Source organism: Gambusia affinis, linkage group LG11 (assembly GCF_019740435.1).
Source record: "Gambusia affinis linkage group LG11, SWU_Gaff_1.0, whole genome shotgun sequence".
In the NCBI taxonomy this organism is placed as follows: Eukaryota; Metazoa; Chordata; class Actinopteri; order Cyprinodontiformes; family Poeciliidae; genus Gambusia; species Gambusia affinis.
Genome location: NC_057878.1, coordinates 2,339,743 through 2,352,304, shown reverse-complemented (window position 1 = coordinate 2,352,304; position 12,562 = coordinate 2,339,743). Strand labels below are relative to the sequence as shown.

At 41.5% G+C, this 12,562-nt stretch overlaps 1 protein-coding gene across 4 annotated transcripts in view; it reads right to left on the bottom strand.

Annotated features, from left to right (window-relative positions):
* satb2 (SATB homeobox 2) overlaps window positions 1–12,562 on the bottom strand; it is a 58,778-nt gene that overhangs the window by 28,597 nt on the left and 17,619 nt on the right. For all 4 annotated transcript variants that reach the window (XM_044131112.1, XM_044131114.1, XM_044131113.1 and 1 more), the window contains exon 3: window positions 7,644–7,829. In XM_044131112.1, the coding sequence (XP_043987047.1) occupies window positions 7,644–7,829 (186 nt within the window). The remainder of the gene's footprint in view (window positions 1–7,643; window positions 7,830–12,562) is intronic.

Sequence of the window (12,562 nt, the reverse complement as noted above, 5' to 3'; positions counted from 1 at the left end):
CATTTTACAGAAGATGTATGTATTCAAAACTTTCCACTACATGCGTTTCAATTACAAACTTGCCGAAAACTATGTCGATATTTCACTAAGGTTTAAAAAACACAATTTCACAATTACAGTGTTTCCCTTAAACAAGAAATGCAATTAAAGTCACATGAATCAGTTTGTTCACACAGTAAGTCATTAAAAAACACTCTGCACCATCATTCTCCTACCACTTCCTGTCGTCTTTTCAGTCGTTTCATACAGTAGAAACATCCGTTTGTTGATCATGTCAGCCTAGCACCAAAATTATCTATCAAAAAAATATTTTTTTTCAAAATGGTCATGTTTCCATTAAACAAATTTATTTTCGTACTTCCAATTCGCACAATTTTACGGTCATTGAGAGTGCAGCTACTGACACTTTACTTTTGATCAATTTTGCGATGCACATTGTCCAACGAAGCATTTTGTTGCTGCATACAAACTGGAGTGACTGATGTGTTGCAAAACAACATTGTTTCCATTACAGTTTTGCTAAATGCACCAACTTTGACACAGTTGAAAAAATCCACCTCATCCTAGCGCAAAAAAAAACAAAAAACTGTTTGTTTTATTGAAATCAGCATGTTTCCACTGACCAAATGTATTTTTATAAATCAAATTTGCACAGTCTTTTGGTCAACAACATGAATGTAAGGAGCTTCCAGAGGTATTAAAATATTTGCTAATCATTATATTTTTAAATTGGGTGTGGTGTAAAGTAAGACTATAATGTAAGGGGACGTTTCACCATTTCCCTCCTGTACACACACACTCACACACACAGGCTTCTTCATGGGACTGGCTGGAGCTGTGAAAACTAAACAAAGCTAATCGCATTACTATCCTCTAAATGAGATCCAGACGCGTCCAGAGAAGTCTCCCATCATCTCTCTTGTTCCTCCTGCCCCCACCCCGTCATCATCCACCCTCCTCCCTTGCATCGCCCTTTGTGTGTTCCTTCCTCCCGTTTTCTCTGCCCTCTGTTCTCTGATGTCTTTTCGGTGTGTTTACTGCCCAGCTATATCTGTGTTTCCACTCGGTCGAGCTGTGTTCTTCATTAATTGGGCCATGCGGAGGGAGCATCGTTAAAACACCATGTACAGAATGGACCGTTCTCCCTCAGGGCCCAAAAGAACTCCTGAGGAACCTCAGACCACCATGGGAACAGGCAAGAACTCTGACAGGATCAGAACAAACTGTGTCGGAGCAATTGCAGTTCATGTAGGCTGATGGATGCATAAAACCGCTTAAGTATAGTAGGCACAGTTAGATTTACAGATAATTGTACTTTCTTAAAGGGGCAGTATTATGTATTTTCCAGCCACAGAGAGCCATTTTATTGCACAATAAAGTAACACTGTTTCATTCTTTTGTTATAAAAATGCTACAAATATCAAATATGACTTAATAGAAATTCGACTTGAAATTGGGCCCCTGTCTCTTCAAAAACTTTCTGATTTACTGAAACTCTGCCTTCAGGAAGTCTGAGGAGGAGCTTCGTCCTAGAAGGTGGGGCTAGGTCCACCCAGGCGTTTGGCACAGCTGAATGGTTAGATAACTTCTCAATGAATGAGTGAATCAAGCCAACACTCCAGGCAGGTTTTTAGATGAGGGAATAACATTACAACACAATATAAGGCTCAAAATTTCCATTTAAAATGATACTGCTTTAGCTATGCCTAACTGGTAAATTTTACATGCCAAACTGGAAATGTTGGATTTCTGCTGTATTTGATTTTTTTCACTTCACACATTCAGACAGACTCTACAGCCTGCCTCCATGCAGCGTCTGCACATCCAAACATGAAGCTAATGCCAAGTTAGGTGGAAGCGAACGGGTGAATAAACAGACAAACAGGAACTCACAGAGGACACATGGCAGCACACAGAGCACTGGACACATAGAGGCTCGCATGCAAACACACCCACACACACACGCACACACACACACACACACAGAGCCCCTGCTCGCTGTGTGATGTATTAATAATTGATCCATCATTCTTGGTCTGCCCCCATCAGTGAGCTGTGCTTCTTGTGCGCATTTAAAAGTAGGAATTATTGTTCTCATTTCCACATTAAAATTCCATCTCCCAGAGACGAGCTTTCATGTGGCCGACTGGTGGCTTGGCTCATGTCTGAGTGTGCCCATCTGTACAAACGCACACTCACGTCTCCGGCTCCTCTCATCAACGCTCGCATGGGGCCTGCACGCATGGATGCATGCGCGCACTCACTCACGGGGAGGCGCGTGTGCGCACAGTAATCCCATTGTCCCACGCCACGGTGAGACTTAACGGTTGACGCAGCCGGACTGAGCCGTTTGCCTTTAAAACCATTCCAGGTTGCACCCCTGGCACGCTCTGAGGGAAACCCCGGGCGTCTGACTGTCCCTGTCATCCACACTGACACTGTCAGGGATTTTAATTATTATTATTATTATTACTATTAGTGTTTTTTTAATTCTATGTAAACAGACAATTCATCAAAAACACTTAAAATATGAGGATTACTAAAACAACATCTTCGGTTTAGAACTTTTATGTTTAATTCAGCATTTATTTAACTATTTCAGACAAACTTTTCAACTGATATATTGTATTTACAAACCTTTAAATCCCAGAACAGGATAAAAACATGACTTATTCCATATCTGCTCATAATTCTGCATTCATTTTAGCGGGCATTGAAAAATACTTGGTGCAACAGTGCAACAGGAAACGACTGGACAAAGATACAATAAAAAGCACTCCACACCAAGGCAGTGCCAGAACTTGAAGACCAAAAGTGTCAGTTATCTTTTCATGATCTAGGACAGCAGTGGAGCTTGACTGCTGGACGTATGGAAAGCCAAAAGGGTCATATTTCTGATGAATGATGCAGAATATGGCAACATCTGTCCAGTAGCCACAGCTGGTGACAGGCTAGAGATGTGTGATCAAACTGGATGAATTGTTCATAGGTTTTGTAAATATGAACAGAAGAAGGTTTCTAGTGGTGCAGCTTTAAAAGCGTTTCCTCTGTGAACGTTTGCATGTCTTCCCGGTTTACATCCACAGTCATGTGTGTTATGTTACCAGGATATTCTAAGTTTCCCGCAGGCATGAGCGTGTACACGCATGATTGTTTGTCCTGTGAGTCTCTGTGCTGCTCCATAATAGACGGACCACCAGCATTAGAAAATAAAGACAGAGCATTTCAGCCTAAATAGATTCAGGTTTTCTATATCAAAGTTATTACGTTTCTTTTCGGTTGTTACAGCTAGAAACAAATGATGAGGCCTTGAATCTGGGCATTGAGATGGACTCAGACCTGAACCCTGTGAGTCACATAAAGACAGTTATAAAGCCGGCCTTCTGTCACTTTGAACTGCCAAAGTGCAAATAAACTGGACTTGTTTTGATTACAGACCGATTTTTAAGAGCCTTCTGCTAAAAGAGTGTGGCATCATGGTTACTTCCAGCCACTAGTTGGTCTTGTCACCAACCAGTGGTGGCTGGTGACTGGGACCATCAGTTTTCTTTTAATAGACCATTTACAAACTGTCTTCTCTGATTTGCTCCACTCTCCAGCAAACAGCTGGATGCGCCCTTTGACCCCTCTTGACCTGTGAGACGTGGCACAGTTAACTGTTCGCTGATTGAAGCTGGAAAGTACAGGTCTGCTCTCATCCGCTCTATAAAAGCTTCCAAACCCTTATAATTGAAATAAACAATATCTTCCAGCTAATTACTGGGCTGAGCTAATTAAAGAAAGGCCGCGGTGCTTTAAATACACCGCTGGGACGCAAGAATGCAGGACACAATTCAAACAGGGAGAAAATAGCTTGGACTCTGTATAATTTTGGTCATAGACCGCATGGGGAAAAAATGTATAATTTAAGCCAAAAATTATTCATTTAACATAAATGCTTGTTTGAAAAAAAAAATGTATTCATTTGGAAGATGCTTGGGAGAGAGGTTTGTGTGAGAGGGCTTTGTCTGAGGCTGTTTCACGCTGCCCGGGCGCGGACACATCCTTCTATTAGCGTTGTTCGTTTTTTAAGGTGAATTCCACTCTGGGCTTTCAGTGATGTCTCCCTCACCCTCGCCTTTGATGGGCCTGGCGTTCAGCATTGATGTGGCTCGAAGTTGCCAGCACATTGTCTGCTGAGACAGACAGAGACCTCCGTTTGGCAAAAAAACACTGAGGGTTTAAGTGTGAGTAACAGCGTTCATCTGTAAACCTCCCCCTAACTGTGGAGCGGGCTGCCCAGGCCACTAGCGTAAGGTAAAGGCTGTCTGAGTGATTGTTTTGTGGCTGTTTACTGCAGCTCGGAAGTTTACAACCTGCAGCAGAAAAAGCTCAGAACAAGACTTTGCTTTTTTTTTTTTTTTATCAATTTAAGGAGTAAAAGTAACTGTTTTGCATTTGGCTAACATCTGTAGTTATAAGACTGAATTGAACCTCATCACAGTAAACAGCTTCTGGTTGAGAAATGAGATCATTTAGAGACTGGATGACTGGAGACTTAAAATTATGATCCCATACTGAATGACAACTGTCATCTCTGATAAAGGGTTAAAATGAAGTGCAGAGAAGTAAGAAACTATATGCTAAAATGTATTTTGATTAGCAGCACTAAACAAAAAAAAAATACATAAAGCCCCTCAATAAAGGAGTAGTAGTGTAACCATATAACATGTAAATAACTCAAATTATAATAAAACTAGAACAGATCTTTTCAAATTTTGCTAACTTCAATCTATCTTAAAACGTCATTCTTTCCATTCTATATTAAACCATATTTGTTCTGATGTTTTGATCCATGGACAGACATTCTATTTTCTTTTTTTTTTTTTTTTTTTTTTTTTTGTGGAACAGTTTTTTTGTGATAGCTTTATGGTCCAAGAAACTATATTTAATGCTGTATTGTAAAATTATACATTCTATACATGTTGAGATGTGTCTGAATGTCATTTAGGCTGCATGAGAGTGAGAGAGAGCAAGACTTTCAGTAACTTCAGTTTATTAGTTTCATCTTTCGACCTGTCCATCTGGATTAAAGAATAACTGAGGGCGTTAGAGAGCAATATGTTAAATGATGGTTATACACACAGTGTAGTGTGAATTTCAAGAGACATGGTGGAGATGGAGGCTGTGTGTGCTGAGCCTGTTTCAGGATGGATGGAGAAGAAATAAGAGCTAAAGACCCAGTGGTAATAAAGGGATTAGCTGCCATAACAGAAACAACAAAGACCTGGGACAAGTTAAAGGAGAAACCTGAACCTTTGAACTCTGTGTTCGATTAGACAGTCCTGATTGGTTAGAAACAGAGAGATGCTGCCGTACACTGAAAAAATGTTTTTTTGAACTTACTTAAAGGGGTAATAATATGTATTTTCCAGAAACATAGAGCCATTTTATAGCACAATCAAGTGTTACCTTCAGCTGTTATAAAAATGCTATACATAAAATTTGACTTAAAAGAAATTTGACTTTGTGATTTAAAGCAAGATTGGGTCTTTGTCTCTTTAAGAACTCCTGCTTTAAATGAAGCTCTGCCTTGAGGAAGTCATTACAACATGGCTCCTCTATTAACCCTTTAGCAACATTGTATCGGTGTTTCACTGAGAAGAAGCTCCTGTAATGAGCTCAGCAGATGCTCCACCAGCTGTTTGCTGTTTGCTGCTGGCTAGTCTGAAGGAGCTGAGTGGGGAAGTCAAGGGAAGGGCTCCTCTGTGAGGTGAAAGTTTATTAACTGCAGCTCTGAGGAGGAGCTGCGTCTCAAAGACGAACCTAGGTCCACCCAGGTGTTTTACACAGCTTAATGGTTGTCATGGAGATTCAGTGATTTCTCAAACATGCATAAAAGAATCAAGTCATCACTCACGCAGGAATCTTTCTGATGAAGGAATAAAAAAAAATTTAAAAGTGGATTTTACATAATACTGCACCTTTAAAAAAAGGACTAATGTGCTACAGGCAATTTATTAGTTTTGCAAAAGCTCAAACTCTGATTTGAGAATCATCCTAATCAAAAATGTAGCTTGAGCAAAGCAAATAGGATAAGCTATAACAAATTAGTCATTTGAAAGACACTTTTTTTTTGCAGTTTACAAAATCTCTGCAAACAAATATGTCTGCAAGCTGAAACAAGAATTAGATGGGACAACATGAACACACACACGCACACACACGATGTTAGGAGATTTCAAACAGATGGGGATCTCCCAGCATCCTCAGCCAGCTCCAGCAGCTTTGCTGCCCCCCATCACTCTGCTGTCCCGTTTTATAACGTGGTGAGGCAACTTCTCCAGATGGAATATTCTGCATACTTGAGAGAAGACAGCAGTAAATGACACTGTCCTGCTGCAATGACTACCATGTGTGCGACAATAAATTACAGAGTTTTTCTTTTTCTCTGCTTCATAAACATTCTCACACGTACCCCGCATACACACAGTGTATTTTTGTCGTGCGAGGACATTCCTGTCCAGCTCTTTGTTGACTCTTTAATGACTTTCACAGCCTCTGTCTGTGTCTCTGGTGTGTTTTTCAAGCTTTCCCGTGCTTGTTGCCACTATAACAATGTCTGCTCTGTACACACCACTTCACATCACACACTCCCCTCTGATCGCTGATGAGAGGGACGCTGTCCTGCCTTGAATGCTGAGCTGTGACTACTGTAGCTCACACAGAGACGGGCACAGAGAGGCTAAATATGTAATGCAGTTTCTATTCAGCTTTATCTTGTTAAGAAGAAAAAAAAGCTTCTGTCAGAAATTTTCTGTCACTTTACTGTTCTAGGAGGAAAAAAAGAACAAAAACAAGCAGTTACCGAGTTTATTGACACTCCTGGTGAGTAAGCTTATGCGTTATATCAAGGATGATGAAAAGGGGGTTAAAAAGCACTTTAAGATAACTGGAAAGCAAAGATGGGCAGCATTAGGTGGCATTAGGAATCGGGAGGGTACACTACAAAAACACCAAAACCTTACCAAGTATTTTTGGTCTAGTTTCTAGTGCACATAGCTAAGTACACGTGAAAAAGGACAAAAATGTTATTTTTTAGAAAGAAATAGGAGCTGATTTTAAGTCAATTATGCCTTAATATTGATGAAAAAGTCCTGATTTGACTGGTAGATTGTTTCACTTATAACACAGGAAAATTACATGTTATTAGTGCATCCGATGAGTCTGAAGCTGTTAAATGGCCTATGCAAAACATGTTGTCTGTAAGCAACTTAGTAACCGATCCATAAATAATCTTAGTGTCATTGGTAGTTTGAAAGACCCCCATTCAGTCCGGCTGGTGTTTTGAAATCAATATTTTCTGTCGTCCTCATGTCTAGGTTTTGTGAAGTGCACCAGTCCCTCCTGCAGTCAAACACTCACACGCAATGATGCTGCTGAATCGGGAATTTGGACCTAAGATATAGCAACTTTAAATTGATATAAGACCCGACTAACTGTGACTGGAATAAAGTCAGGCAGTGACAAAAGAAAATATCCTTTTTTTATACCGTGTATGTAAATGTCTCGTATGAACTGTTCCAAACGGCACAAGCTCATGAAACATTTTTTGCGATTACAGAACCCTGAAGGAAGCTGATGGGGATGTGTGTGTGACTGACCGTGGGCCTGCGCGGCCGAGCTGTGGGAGTAGCCCAGCGCCAGCAGGGCCGTCTCCACCAGCTGGGAGAAGAGGATGTCCTTCCTGACCAGCACAAACTCGGCGTGCTCCTCCCTTCCTTCACACCCGTCGCTCTGAAGCCCCGCGTCCGACTGCTCCACCACGCAGAAGACGGGAATCATCAGACCTGTGGAGGGACGACAACAAGTTAAAGAGAACAACGAGGACTTCTCTCTAAAAGCCTGGCATTAACTGACGATCATCCTGGCACAAATTGGTCTCCTCCGATGAGAAACATGTGGAGAGCATCTGGTGTCGGTGAAGCCTGAGATCACTTGATTTATTTTTTTTCTTAGTTTACTTGCAAGGTATTGGAACACCTTAGACCCCCTTTAGTCAAGTAGTAATGTCAGATAAATAATACAGAGCAGTTGTAGAAAGCACCATCCAGCTGCTTAACGGAATATTAGATAGGAATTCATAGGAATGACTCCTCTCACAGATATGCAAAGCCAATACACAAAACAGTCACTGTGATAACAGCAGCTGCCCTCATTAGGCCATTAATAAATGTCCTCTAATGCTCTCCATGCAGGTCACATATTTTGCCTAACCGTCACTGGCCTCCAGGTGGACCACATCAAGTCCAAATCAGACTGTTCAGACACCTGGGAGCATCGCAAAGGTTTCCTGCAACTGGAGCGACTGGAATACTGACCACTTAATGCCCTTCCAGTCTGAGTCACTTTCACTTCTCGGTGCACAACACAGGGATCAGCCTAGGCTACGGACACGCTAAAGCTTTCTCCCATGCAGGATATGTCAAAGAGCGCAACGTCTGTCTCAACTAACCAAAGTGGCTCAGTCCAAACGTCTGCTGTGTCCCCAACACGGCTTGTTGTAAACTTTAAACAGAATGTCTTAACAGCTTAATTGTTGCCTTTCTCCGTGAAGAATCGACTGCAGTTACTGGGCGTCCACAGATTGGTCCACGCCACCACATGTGGCGCTTTGCATGTTAGCTCACAGGTTGTAATTAGCTGCATTTCTATGCACCACAGAATCGCGCAAATTGGAAGTGCAAAAATAAATTTGCTTAATGGAAACGCAGCAATTAAAAAAAAAAAAAAGAAAATGTGTTTTGATAAAAAGCTTTAATGCTAAAATGAGGTTGTTTTTGGAAATTAGTGTACTTGGTAAAACTGAATGGAAACACTTCCTTCTGTTGTACCGCCTGAGTCATGTGACCAACAACTGGATGTTGATGCTGGCAGAAAAGATGAAGAAGAAAAGAAGTGGTAAGAAAATTATGTTTTTTTAATGATTTATTGTGTGAAAAGAAATTCATCTTTGATTTCTATTTGCGTTTCTTAGGTTATTGTTTCACAGTGCAAACAGAACCTCTTCTGGCTTTCAGTTATTAACACCTTCCTTCTTTCCACTCTTCAGTAGCTGTGCTTCCACTGACAACCTTATTATGCAATTTGATATTTCGAAAATAAATTTGCTTCATGGAGACCATTCGAAAAACTTTTTTCTCAGAAAAAAAAATTGACACTGGGCTCAGGTGGATGTTTGGTCAAATCAAAAATGATTTATTTCGCAAAACTCCAACGGAAACACTTTTTTTCCCATCATCCCAGTCACATGATCAACAACCAGACGTTGCTACTTGTGCAAACCACGAAGAAGACAGGAAGTAGTTAGAGGTTGATGGGCATATTTTTGAAAGACTTATTGCCTGAGTAAGTTTATTCATGTGGGATTTTAATTGTGTTTGTTACTTAACAGAGGCACAGCAGTTGCAAAAAAAAAAAAAAAAAAAAAAAATTTTGACATTGGCGGAATGTGGGGAAGGTTTTGTGCACTTTTGTAATGAAAACTCAGCTACTGTTGGTCTACCACACTGATGTCTTGCATCTTGACACAAAGTGAAACAGCTTAAGGGGATCGATTACCATGGCAACACTGTCAATAACAGTGGAGAAACCTGCTCTTCAGTAAGAGTCTAATTCCAAAAATTCCTCTTGTCGGTTCTCTGCTCTCACACTAATGCCTCTGCTCCAATCTGGAGCTTTTTTCCTGAACGGCTTTTGGTTTTGGGCCATCTGTCAACCGGGCCGTTATTTAAAGTCCCCTGAAGAAATGATGGACTGGGAGCATTAGGCAGCGTCCCAGCTCTAATAATACAGGCGCTGGTGTTTTACCGTATGGCCAAACAAAACCACACACATTCACGGTTCTCTCAAGTAAATGGTAAACGGTTCAAGTCCACACACATACGCGCACGCGCACACACACACGTACACACACACAGAGAGAGACCCCGATCCATCTCCTCCATTGTTTTAATCAGTCAATTCCGATATTTCTATTTCCTCCTCATTAATCACTCGGCTCCCAATCCTCCAGGCTCTCATGGAGTGAATTACACACTGGAGGACCGTGCCAATTGAAGTAAGTGAATTTCCCCCAACAGGGAAATATAACTGTCAACACGGAGTAGCTCCCTCCGACCCGCGCTCCTCTCCCTCCGTCTCTCTCCATCTCCAGCTCCGAGTGTCGTCTCCGGCATCTTGAGACTGGATGATCTGGTTTGGATGATGTGATGTTGCCTCAAAACCTCTAATCCCTCTAATATGTTGAGGGATGAGTGAGTGGAGATATTAAAATAAGATATGTGTGTTTTGGCAGGTTCGCAGTGTTGCAGCGCGCGGCGGCTGGTGTGCGAGCTTGTAAATCTGCGTGCGGGGGTCTCCGCTGTGTGGCGCAGCCTACATGTGTGCATTTGGCCCCCATCCTCGCAGCAGCCGTGCGGTTTTGGGGGCGACACATGGAGTTTCCTGTGTTCAAAGTTAACCCGTCATTATTACAAGCCGTGGCTTCCACCGAGCGCAGGAAACCCCGTCCTCCTCCTGCCTCACTACCCGCACGGTTTCTTCTTCTTCTTCTTCTGTTTAGCGCGCTGTCGTTCTTTCTGCTGCATCGCGGTGGTCAGACCTGACCCTCCTGCCGGTTTGTTAACTCTGCCTAACCACATATGGATTATCTTCAGAAACTCTTAAAAACCCACAGAAACGGTTTTGTTTTGCTGGAGGAAAAAAAAAAAAAGATCCTCAGTCCGAGGAACATTACGACATAAATTCTAAAATATATTTACATCAAATGGACCGCATAACGTCAAAATAAATTGATCGATTTTCATTATTGTGCTGCACGTTTCAAAATGTGTGCTCTCCAAGGTCTTTAGTCAGAATTTCCATGCTGTAGGATTTATAACACGCCTATAAAAGAAACCCTTCTGTCTCCATTTTTCCAGTGTTTAAAGACAAAGCTGCCAACAGAGACACTAAAATATTACATCTTTTCCTATACTGGGGCACACTCCAGGATATTACGCAATATTTCTTTGTTTTTTAATGTATCACAATGGACAAACTTAGATTTTAATGCTCTCAAAGACGCTTGAAAACCCCATGATTTATTTCCTGTTAGAACACAAAGTCTAACTGTTGGACTGGACAGCAAAGCATGTTAAAGTGCTAAAAGTTGAAAACTGAGTCAAACAGCTTGAATAATAATAATAAATATTATGGATGTGCATTGTTGGCATTAAATAAACTGTTATTGGTGTGAATGCATCAAAAATAAAACATCACAACCAGAAAAGGAAACAGACCAAAAAAAGCAAATAAAACATAAGACAGCATGCATGTTGATGATATCATCCAGAGAAGAGATGCACTGGTCCAATATTAATATCTGCATTATCTGCATCAATGCATATTCAAGGTGGACTTCCAGAACAGAGGTACATTTTTAGCCCCATGACTCACGACTCACACAAGAAACGTCTCAGCAGGAAACAGTGTTCCCATCAAAATGTAGCAGCAAGCTGAGAGTGTTGAGAGTCACCATAACCAGTCAGAAGAATGCCATTCTCTGCTCATTTACAGCAGAGAATGTAAATGAGCAGCATTTACATTCTGCTCATGTAAATGTGCAGAATTTACATGAGCAGGTGGAGAGGAACTTACTCTGTTCCTCTCCACCTATCCTCTCCTGATAGGTGGAGAGGAAACGGAGCTAGCCACCAGCTAGCTCATGAAACCAGCTAGCATTCTTTCCCATCGTGGGAAACAAGGAACTCGTGAAGAGAAATGTAAGCAATCTACTATGACATCTCGACCATCCCGGACAGCACAGGAGGTCACAGGTTACACACAGTACGCCTCAGTAGCTACATGGGAGAAGTTTCAATATTTGGCCACCGTGCTTAAAAATAAAAAATAAATCATTATATGTTGGTACATTCTCCAGCCAGATCGCTGGATATGTCATGCTGCCAACAACACAGCTCTGCTGGCCGTTCCTCAGTGAAACTAGTAAAGCTAAGCTGCATGCTAAAGTCATCACTGTGGGACTGTTTGTTGGACAAGCTCACATCTCACACACATATCAGGGACTGTATTTATGTGTCTCTTATTTTGTAATGTTTTACATTTTGATTAAAGGTGGACACGACCCACCTAAAGATTAAAACAAACTTTAATCTGGGCTAGATAGAGAGTGGAAAAGAACAGGAAGTATTCATGATGCAACAATTATTCATAAAGTGAAAGGACAGGTAAAGATTGAGACATTTCTGCAGAAGCATGAAAAGCACGGACACGGAGGCACACACATGAACAGCTGCACACAAGGAGGAAGCAACTTTCACAGTTAATGCGGGGATCGATAACCCAGAGTGACTTGTATAAATCTTGTTTATATGGAGCAATCTCCTTTATTTGGTAAGCCTGTGTTATACAGTTCCCCCCTGACTTATAGATTAACAGCTCAGGGCTCTCATAGCACTGCAGCGTGGAACACGGAGCCAAACTCAACCCATGTGGCTCGCAGCGCAGCCAGCGGCTGTTT